Below are 11,045 nucleotides of genomic sequence, written 5' to 3' on the forward strand. Positions count from 1 at the left end.
CAGTGAGTTGGAGACGTTTGTCTCAGTGAGGGACAGGAGGACACTGGACAAACTGCTCTCCATCATGGACAATCCATCACATCCACTTCACCAGACAATAGAGGGGCAGCGGAGCTCATTCTCAAACAGACTGATCCAGCTCCGCTCCCACACTGAACGCTACAGGACTACTTTCATACCATTTTCTGTCCAGCTGTACAACAACTCACCTTTCTGTAACAGATAACTCCATGTTAGCCATGGTAATGGACACTATTGCACCTTACTGTCATCCCTGTGTATATAATATATATTCTTCTATCTCTATTTCTTGTACATTTATATATACTAATATGCTAATTTGTACATTTTGCTTATACTATTTTATTTTATTTTACTAGTTTTTAATTTACTTATTTTTATTTTATCTTATCTTATTTAATCTTTCTTTTATCCGTGGTTCTTAAGAGTGTTACTGCTACTGTGACCAAGCAATTTCCCTTGTGGATGAATAAAGTTTATCTAAGTCTAAGTCTAAGTACACTTGAACTAAACACTGGTGGCAGGGTGTCGTTCTTGCGGTGTTATTAAACTTAAAAGCAGCTGTTGAACAATGAATTCTTCATGCAGTGAACTAAGACTCATTTAATAATGTGAATTCTCATAAATGAATGTGCAGATTACTTGGATATTTTCCATTCTGTATTAATTAATATGGTAATAAAAAGGTAATATTTTGTTGTTTCTTGTTTCTTTTGTGCTTAATGGATTCCAAGTCCAGTATATATACATTTCAGTAAGAAATAACCTTAAAAATGTGGTTGATTAAGATCATTTTGCTTTGTGAACATGACATTTTCCTAATTAAGAGGATAATAATAGTGCAGAGCTTCTTATTTTTACAACCAAGGTAAATGATTAAGTTGTTTTACTTAAAAATGAATCATATGTGATGTCTCACATAGCATATCATATGCTCAAAGACGTTCCAGTAAGTCGCCCACAAAATGAACAGCCATAAAAAGATTCCTTTCTTACTCAGTCTTAAACGTCTGATTTCCACTAAACTCTGGAATCTGACGTCCGATCTCCGAAGTGACGTTTTACGAAACGTCTGGCTTCGGCTAACATCGGCATTTTCCGTACACTGACACTCGGTCAAGGATGGAGGAAGAGGCACGTAAGCTACTCGAAGAAGGAATAAATAAGAAATTGATCAGTCCTGGTAAAGGAGAGCTGTCGTCCTTTCCCAATGGCACCAAGGTAAAAATGTTTCGCCGACGACTGAGCGGGTTGAGACCAAGGCTCTGAATTAGTTTAAGAAACGCGACGGGGCACGTTAGCTTATGCTATCAGCGGGTCTATCTTTGCTAGCATGTTGGTCAAAATCAGTGATAAGAAAAACGTATTCCGTCTGTTTGCAGACACCACCGACAAGCCTGTGAGTTTTGCTGCCTTCGTGGCGATACGATTTAAGATTTTAATTGTTCTGTTTTAAAGCTTCGACCATTTTTTCCCCTATTTTTTTTTTTATCTGCTAAAAAGATGGGGCGGGACAGGATGGCGTTGTTTTTGAATGCTGATTGGTCGGCGTAGCACGTCAATCAAATTTCCGTTGTTGTGATTGGTCAGAATTATAAACTCTGGTTGAGAATACAGTGGCGTGCGGAGGCTCTATAGGCCTGTCAGGGAAGTGCAGATTTCTCAGTTGTCTCTGGTAAAAACAATCAATCAACTGCATTGATCTTGTGTTCCTGAAAGGATGGCGTCGCAATGGTGTCCGTGACTCACAAGTTAATTCATTTTTTTTGTTACCAGGTGGTCTTTCACTACCGCACCAGCCTGTGTGATGGCACTGTGCTGGATGACTCCAGGACCATGGGGGGGCAGAACAAACCTATGGAGCTCATCTTGGGCAAGAAGTTTAAACTAGCTGTGTGGGAAAGAGTGATCATCACTATGAGACAAGGCGAAGTTGCAGAATTCACCTGCGACGTCAAGGTGAGTGTGCTGCCGTAGTGGCTTTGATAATGATAACTGTCCTGGTCTTCCTCAGTGCTGCTCATTGTCTCTGATTGTATTCTCGCTCCTCAGCACACGTCACTTTACCCGCTCGTGTCCCAGTCCCTGAGAAACATAAGCGCCGGTAAGGACCCTCTGGAAGGCCAGAGGCACTGCTGCGGGATTGCCCAGATCCACTCCCATCACTCTCTCGGCCACAAAGACCTGGATCATCTTCAAGCCAGTCCACAGCCTCTCGTCTTCACCATCGATCTGCTGCAGGTGAGAAGTCTGAGTTTAACAGTGGTAACTGGTTGCATTTAGGGCTATTATAGTCTGAGCTTTAATACCTTTTATTGCTATCTTAGTTAGAATACAGATATTCACTCAGTTTAATAGGTGAAAACAAATTCATTCTAGTAATACTGTCCTGCATTAAATTTAAAACTTTTCGTTGTTTTCGGGTTAACGGTCCATCCGTCTTGTTCTGATGAACACAGTATGTCTGGAACTCAAGAGTTCACGTGCTAATTCATCACAAAACATAAATATCCGCCCTCTCTACTTCCTCTTTCTGGATGACAACCAGGACAGAGTCCTCCTGCTCCTCTAATAATCCTCTACCAGCTCATCGGTACTGCAGATACTTAGCTTCAGGTGATTGTTGTTGCACCATGTGATGAAATTCATGGACGTAAACTTCAGTGGCTGATGAAGGATTAAACTGTGAGCTGGTAGTTCTAGTTAATACTTTGGTCTTAGGTTGGAGCCAAGGCCTGTTAGTCACCTATCCTTGTATTATATGGATTAGGTATAGTGCTGTCTGTTATGACATGGTGGTGTTAAAAGGTTTTCATTTGCTTTTTACATTTAAATACTTGATACTTACATAAATGAAAGTATGTTTTAAAAAAAAAAAAAAGTATTTACTACAGTTGATGTATTCATTAGTCATACATCACTGTAAAAGAGTTTTTGTTCAGCTAGTTGTTATTTTGTTTTAAAGATTCATTTTCTAATTATTAGTTGGTAGATTTTTTTTTATTTTTTTATTTCCTTGAATGTTTAGGTTGTTTGAAACAGTCTGAAAATACTGAGTCCAAGAACCTTGTTTTGTCCAACGAGCAGTCCAAACCTGAACTTGAACTAAATTAAAATAGTTCAAGTAGGGAATGAAACTGGAACCATGAAATGTTTAACAAGTAAAATAAAATATGAAAAATAAAAAATCTCTCAATAGTTGCCAATCTGTTGTTTATATCATATTTTTAAGCTCTTCATGTGTTTGAAAAAAAAACCTTATAAAATTATGATAAATATACTGAAGTTAAAAGTGCAGTAGTTTCTATGGACATGTAGACAGATGAATATAAAGGGCCTTACAGCTCTGGGTGAACCTTAACTCAACCATGAAGATTTGCTTTGTCTTTCTAAGGTTTACAGCGTCTGTCTCTTTGTGTGCTCAGGTTCTTCCTCCCGGATCGTTTCAGCTGGATGTGTGGGCCATGACGGACAAAGAGAAGCTTGACCTTGTGCCTCAGATGCATGAGGAAGGCAACGTGCTCTTCAAACAAGGGCAAATTAAGGAGGCAGCAGAGAAGTACTACAATGGCATAGCCTGCCTCAAAAATCTACAGATGAAGGTTGGGGGACAGTAATGGACGATTACATTAGCATCATGTGTTTTGAATTTGAAAGTCCTAACTCGTGTTTGTTCCTTCAGGAGCATCCTGGTGATGAAGCTTGGGTGAAGCTGGACCTCATGGTCACACCGCTACTCCTCAACTACTGTCAGTGCATGTTAATGCAGGGCCAGTACTATGAAGTCATCGAACACTGCACCTCGTTGCTCTTCAAATATGAGGGTAAGGCTTTGATGTTGGTGAAGATGAAAGATTTCTGTCAGTCATCTGTCATTTCAAAGAGGCAGCAGATCTTTAAAAGCGTAAAGTCTATGTGAGTGAATCCTGCTGCATGACTTTACTCCGTCTCCACTGAAACACTAAATGACATAAATATTTTTAATACCAAGGTTCAATGAAGAGCTTTATTTGGCTGCACTTGTTATTTCTTCTTTAGTTCGTCCTTCATCCATAGTTACAGGTAAATTGTACTCAATTGTGTAATAACTCACGACTTTTTATATAGTTTACAGAAACTTTGTTCACTGTGACAAATTACACAATGTTTTTGTAGTCAATGCCTGGTCTGGTCTAGGTGGGTGGTACATGTCTAAGTGACATCCACACGAATGCCAGGTCCAGAAGTTTCCCAGCAGAACATTGATGCGCAAGATGCTCAATGTTATTTACTTCTCCTGGCAGTGGTTTTAATGTTGTGGCTGATCGGTGCATGTACAGGCTGGCCACTGGGCAATGTGTTCAAGACACAAGTGGTTTCAGGAGATGTTACAGTCTGCTTTTGTTGCCTTTGACGTCGGTTTGGTGTCTTTTTGTTTACCTGCTGCTCTTCCCAACAGATAACGTGAAGGCCTACTACAAGCGAGCCAAAGCCCACGCTGCTGTGTGGAACGAGACGGAGGCACGAGCCGACTTTGCTAAGGTGTTGGATCTGGACCCTTCTCTGGGGCCGTCAGTGGCCAAGGAGCTGAGGGCCATGGAGGAGAGGATCCGCTCCAAGGAGAAAGAGGAGAAGGGTCGCTACAAAGGCCTGTTTGACTTCAACACTCCACCAGCCACTGCCACTACAGTCAGTCCAATTTGCTAATTTCACTCATCAACTTCATGGATGTTGAATTGAGATGTTTTATTTGATTTATAATAATTTTGTATTTTGCCTTCCTCACAGGGTTGAATCGCTTAATGGGTTGGACACAAGAGGATGCCAATGAATTTCAAGATGGGGGAGAAACAGTAGACACTCGTGGTGTTTTAGTTTTGTCCATGCACCCAAGCCAAACACTCAAACATCCGGCTCTCCGTGGTACATACACACAAACGCAATTTGTGCATTCTTGCCTTATTCCACTCGGCTCCCTCTTTGTAAATGTAAAATGAAGGCTTTGATTAGAACATGTTGATATTATCAGCTTCACTTATTAAAGTCCAAACCCCATAGAAACCTGACCGTAGATCTCTACAGGCCAGCAGAACCATTTGTACCGGAGCTCTGTATTTTTTCACTTTGTTAAGTTTTCAGAGACTTAAAATATTCTTGGTAAATGACGTGCTCCCAGTCGTGGGTGTCCTACATGATATTAACCTCGGCAAAACGGTTTCACAAGATTTGCTGCAGGGAGATTTTCTTTTGATTCCATGACGAATTTTTCTGCCGTGAAGATGTCAGCACCAGTTGATTCAGTGACATGTAGGTGAAGCATATTATCTTGCGTTCTGTGAAATATGAGTTAAGCTGCTGGTTAAACCTTTAAAATGATCCTTGTAGCTGCAGCTCAACGACGTCACAGTGGAGTCCAGTTTTAGACACAAATGCCCTCCCTGCAGAAAATCTGATATTTTTTTTTTTTAAATTTAATTTAATTATTTTTTTTTTGCACAAGGGATATCACGTACTCGCATGCACGCCTCGCACCGCAACACCCCCCTTTTCTATTCTGGTCACAGTGGAAGCACCATAACCACGTGGTAGGCGTGGCATGAATACAAACTTGTCTGTGACAATCATTATATAAAACATAAACTTGTGTTGTCTTTGCTTTCTCCTATGTACTTATTCATGTATGCAAGAAGCACTGCGTATGTTATGTTGTTAAACCCACAGTATCTCCTTTCCCTGCTTAGAGCTTCTCGTTACCCTTCATGTGAAGCAGTGGGCTAGTAGCCGAAGGCTGGCAGAAATGAGGTGTTCACTGTGGTTGTGATCATGTAACTAAATAAATGTGTGTTTATCCTCAGCTTGCCATCTCTGCTAAACGCCTCCAGACAATTTGAAAATAAAATAAAATCTTTGAACTTTGTCTGTTCAAACCTTTCTCAGTGTTTCAGAGCTTTATTTAAGTTTACTTATTCACCCCAGTTCCCTGAAAAGGTTACATAAAGTCATTTCTTTTTCAAACTGCTCGTACCAAGGTCAGTAACAAACATTTAGGCTCAATTGAAAAACATTTTGTAGAAATGTTTTACAACATTTCTCACATTTGTGACTAAATCGACCCGTTAATTCCTTAGAAACCCATTTTATTTGTCTCACAAACAAAGAGAGATTTTTGTTTTTCAGTTATTTAATTAAGATATACATACCGAACTGCAAAAATCTGGTTTACAAAATTTCCATACTAACAAACTGACTTGAGATGTATAGAGTTCTTGGGAATGAGAAACCTCTACGCTAAAAAATATGACGAAAACATAAGGATGGATGAGTGGAAAAGGGTCATATTCAAAATATTCAGTGGTTGCAGAACGATATTCAAAATAGAAGCTAGAGAATTGGGCAGTCTGAACATCGATTCCATCATTAGAAAAGCTCTCTTGGTCAATTGCCATCATTGAACAAAAAAACAAATGTTTTAACCCGTAGCTTGAAATTCCCCACATTCTTCTTAGGTATAAAACTTCATTATGCATTCGCCCAACAGCTAGAGTTTATGAAAGTTTGCCATAAACAAAATGGGCGAGGTGAAATGCGGTGAGCGGCGGACACGAGAGGGTTATGCTGCACCTAGAAAGAGCCAGCAAAGAAAGCAAGGTGGATAGAAGAAAACAATGGCTGTAACGCATACAGTGAGGATCATGGCGGGGGCATCTACAGGGAAAGGGCGACGGGTGAAGGGATTTTTCCAAAAGGTTATGTGCGGGCGCTTCTCTCAGTCTCTGCAAGACACTCCCTGACCAGTGCACGGGCGTGGATTATACCTAAAGACGACAACACACATTAAAAACAAGGTCAGATAGATTATGACAATCATAACGTACAGAGCCAGGTCTGACATGATAACAAAACGGCTCCAGTTCATCAAGAAAACTGATGAATGTGACTATTGTAGCTTCAAGGCTTATCAGAAGTTTATATAAACCTTAGGCAAATGCATTTACACTCAGCCTTTCACAATTCCTGACATTTAATCCTCGTAACACTTACTGTCTTCTATTTTAAGACTGCGAAATGTCAGCATAAAAGTAAAGATGTCGTTTTCCCAGCGGGTCAGACATTTACATATACTTAGGATCTGGTAGTCCAACACTCCAGAAAGGACTGGTGTCAGGTTTGTAGGCCTCCTTGCCAATTTTTCTGAGCTTTGCTATGACTTTGGAAGACATTGGTTAGGGTTAGACCCACCATGCGACCAAGTTTTGACTTCCCTCCTGATGTCTAGAGATGCTGCTTCAGTATATCCACATAATCATGTTGCCATCTATTTTCTGAAGTCGACCAAAATTACTGTCAACATGAAATCTACAGAGTTGTTAAAAGCACGGTGTAAGTAAACACGCCATAGCAACGGACAACATTTTACGATGCTAGCTTTTGTGGTTCAGTCGCATTAAGAGGAAAAACTGATGAAAAATAACATAATTAAAAAGGGAATTCTTGCATTTCATATTTACAAAATAAATACACTGCCTGGCCAAAAAAAAAAAAGTCACCACCAAAAAAAAGGTCACACGTGCTAATATTTCGTTGGACCGCCGCATTCGCTGTGGCATTGTTTCATTAAGCTTCTGCAACAAGATTTATTTCCATCCAGTGTTGCATTAATTTTTCACCAAGATCTTGTATTGATGATGGGAGAGTCTGACCACTGAGCAAAGCCTTCTCCAGCACATCCTAAAGATTCTCAATGGGGTTAAGGTCTGGACTCTGTGGTGGCCAATCCATGTGTGAAAATGATGTCTCATGCTCCCTGAACCACTCTTTCACAATTTGAGCCCCATGAATCCTGGCATTGTCATCTTGGAATATGCCCGTGCCATCAGGGAAGAAAAAATCCATTGATGGAATAACCTGGTCATTCAGTATATTCAGGTAGTCAGCTGACCTCATTCTTTGGACACATAATGTTGCTGAACCTAGACCTGAGCAACTGCAGCAACCCCAGATCATAGCACTGCCCCCACAGGCTTGTACAGTAGGCACTAGGTATGATGGGTGCATCACTTCATCTTCCTCTCTTCTTACCCTGATGCCCCCATCACTCTGGAACAGGGTAAATCTGGACTCATCAGACCACATGACCTTCTTCCATTGCTCCAGAGTCCAATCTTTATGCTCCCTAGCAAATTGAAGCCTTTTTTTCAGATTAGCCTCACTGATTGGTGGTTTTCCTAAAGCTACACAGCTGTTCAGTCCCAATCCCTTGAGTTCCCTTCACAAAGTACAAAGTAGTGGAAATGTTCTTACTTTCATTATTAAACATTTTTAGTAGTTTCTTCAATCTCCTGAGATGTTTTCTCTGATTGATGCATGCCAATGATTTGACCCTTCTCAAACAGACTAACATCTTTTCCACGACCACGGGATGATGAAAGCACAAAAGGCACAGCAGGGGCATTTGTCACAATACACGAAAACAAAAACATGACTTATTCTTACAACAGATGTGAGGACAAGTAAAACATACCTCTCTTTAGCCTCTCCATTGCGCTCTTGCTCCCAGCGTACGTAGGCCTGATCTCACGGCTCATTTCTTCAATGACGGACAGAAGCTCGCTGTAGGTGGACCCCTGGGACACTTTGACAGGCTGGTTTTGTATTTTCACAAATATGTTTTGCGAGATTAGAGGAAAAAAAAAAAAAAAAAAATCAATCATGGCTTATCACACGAGGAAATTCATATCACATGTGAAGAGGAATACCAATTCAACAAAAACATGGTCTGTTGGTACGATCATATAGTGTAATGTAACAAGGTTCTCTTCTAATCTTCTCTACACTGCGATGCAGTCAGAGCTGTAATGACATCCAGTCATTTGTTTCTATTATTCCAGCAAAAACATGCAGATTTTACATTTACATGCATTTTAATCAAGCCTCATGGCTATTTCACCACTCAATAAGCCTGCATCTGCATCACAGTAGCAGCTTTCAGCACCGTATATATTAACTTATCAATAAAGCACAGATGTTAGTAAAGAAAACGGTGTTTTGCTGCAGCCACTTTAAATGTCAGAAAATCTTTGAAGGTGAATTAATTGAGACAAATGCGCTTTTCCATCACATCATTGTTGTACATTTGAATGTTTTATCACGACTGAACCTTGATCTGTGTTCTTGCTTGATGAATAGAAACAAAACACAACAAGGCATGTGTGACATCTCCCATGCTTTTGTTTACCAGGTATTATACAGACTTAATTCTCTAAGTGACAGTGAAAGTATACACTGTATGGTGCCCTACTCTACAGGTAAACATCACTAGTTCGTATTTAAGCAAATGCACTGCAGACATACCTGAACAAAGCCCATTGATGGTGGTCCAAAGTCACTGAACGCTGGTCTAAAGTTGGACGACGAGGGGAGTGAAGGAGAGGGCACCGAAGAGCCTGGATAGATTAAGGAGAGCAGAGATAACACACTTTAGCCTGAACTAATAACACGAGAGTTTTGAAGTGACTATCACCGAATGAAGTAACACAATGTTGACTTAAAGGGGAACTCCGGCGCAAAATGAACCTGGGGTTAATAACACATGTGTACCGAGTTCGACCGTTCTCTGGTATTTGTTTTCATGCATTTGTTTTGTTAGTCAAATGTGACCAGTTTTCTTGCAAACCGCTATTTAGCGTATAACGCTAGCCTTCGGGGCACACCTACACATAAAAAGAAATCGCTATTTCTATACCACTAACAAGGCTCACAATATCACCACACTTACACGGTAGCATAACTAGGGTCTCTACATGTAAACCGAAGCATTGAGAACTTTGCAAGTATACAGGCAGTTTATTAAAAAAGGAACACAGTACCGTTCATGTCTGGCTCGCATATCCAGGCGGGCGCCATCTTGGGGAAACTGAACTGTCTGTTGCCGGAAGAAAGCACTGAGAGCATAGAGAAGCACTGAACAAAGAGAGTTGAGTTTCCCCAAGATGGCGCCCGCCTGGGTAAGCGAGCCGGACGCGAACGGTACTGTGTTCCTTTTTTAATAAACTGCCTGTATACTTGCAAAGTTCTCAATGCTTCGGTTTACATGTAGAGACCCTAGTTATGCTACCGTGTAAGTGTGGTGATATTGTGAGCCTTGTTAGTGGTATAGAAATAGCGATTTCTTTTTATGTGTCGGTGTGCCCCGAAGCCTAGCGCTATACGCTAAATAGCGGTTTGCAAGAAAACTGGTCACATTTGACTAACAAAACAAATACATGAAAACAAATACCAGAGAACGGTCGAACTCGGTACACGTGTGTTATTAACCCCAGGTTCATTTTGCGCCGGAGTTCCCCTTTAAGTCTATGGTCCAATGACCAAAGACTGAACATACACCGATCAGGCACAACATTATGACCGCCTTCTCCAGGTCGACACCTTGTTCTGTTCTTCATGTTTTTTTTAGTTGTTCCTAAACCGTTTTTTTATGTGTGTGTCTGTGTCAGGCTGCATCCTGCTGGGGATGGCTGCTCCCATCAAGGAGTGTTAATCCTACGGGATGGGGGTGCCTGGTCTGGTCCAAATGTTTCCCAGCAGAACATCACATTGTCATGAGATGGTCAATGTTATTTACTTCTCCTGTCAGTGGTCATAATGTTGTGGCTTCTATTGATTATTAAACACGTGGCAAAACAACAGATGGCGGCCATTTTTTATTATTTTTTTTTTAAGCAGCCACAGTGAACTGATAGATGTAGACCTCTAACAACTCTTTTCACCATGCCCTACTGTCTGCAGACCCATATCCCACGTACAGCATTAAACTGGACCATAGCTGCCCGCCGAATTATTGGGAAAAAGGATCAATCATTGCTTGATTTGTTTATTAATACAATCGTTTATTTTTTTCTACCATTACCTGTAGCATCAAACTCCATTTTCTGTTCCCACCACAGACTAAAGCTGCTGTAAAATCAACCAGGACTGAAATCTTTAACTTTGCCATTCTGACATGGTGTGTATCTATAATGATTCCCGTGATCATGATGTATTGTTGC

General features: G+C 40.7%; 2 protein-coding genes across 2 annotated transcripts in view; one reads left to right on the forward strand and one right to left on the reverse strand.

Moving 5' to 3' along the window:
• Positions 1–1,125: 1,125 nt before the first annotated feature.
• aip (aryl hydrocarbon receptor interacting protein) lies at positions 1,126–6,020 on the forward strand. The gene is made up of 7 exons (XM_084565919.1): positions 1,126–1,242; positions 1,798–1,980; positions 2,074–2,262; positions 3,447–3,623; positions 3,704–3,845; positions 4,460–4,689; positions 4,789–6,020. Exons 1-7 carry the CDS (start codon positions 1,144–1,146, stop codon positions 4,792–4,794), a joined length of 1,026 nt encoding a protein of 341 aa, XP_084422045.1. The 5' UTR covers positions 1,126–1,143; the 3' UTR covers positions 4,795–6,020.
• Positions 6,021–6,163: 143 nt separating this feature from the next.
• The window catches only part of cdk2ap2 (cyclin dependent kinase 2 associated protein 2), an 8,648-nt gene continuing 3,766 nt past the window's right edge, over positions 6,164–11,045 (reverse strand). The window contains exons 3-5 of the mRNA XM_084565932.1: positions 9,352–9,443; positions 8,522–8,642; positions 6,164–6,815 (exon numbers count right to left, since the gene is read on the reverse strand). Coding sequence (XP_084422058.1) covers positions 6,748–6,815; positions 8,522–8,642; positions 9,352–9,443 — 281 coding nt within the window. The 3' untranslated portion in view covers positions 6,164–6,747. The remainder of the gene's footprint in view (positions 6,816–8,521; positions 8,643–9,351; positions 9,444–11,045) is intronic.

This window comes from Chelon labrosus (assembly GCF_963514085.1).
Source record: "Chelon labrosus genome assembly, chromosome: 2".
Taxonomy (NCBI): domain Eukaryota; kingdom Metazoa; phylum Chordata; class Actinopteri; order Mugiliformes; family Mugilidae; genus Chelon; species Chelon labrosus.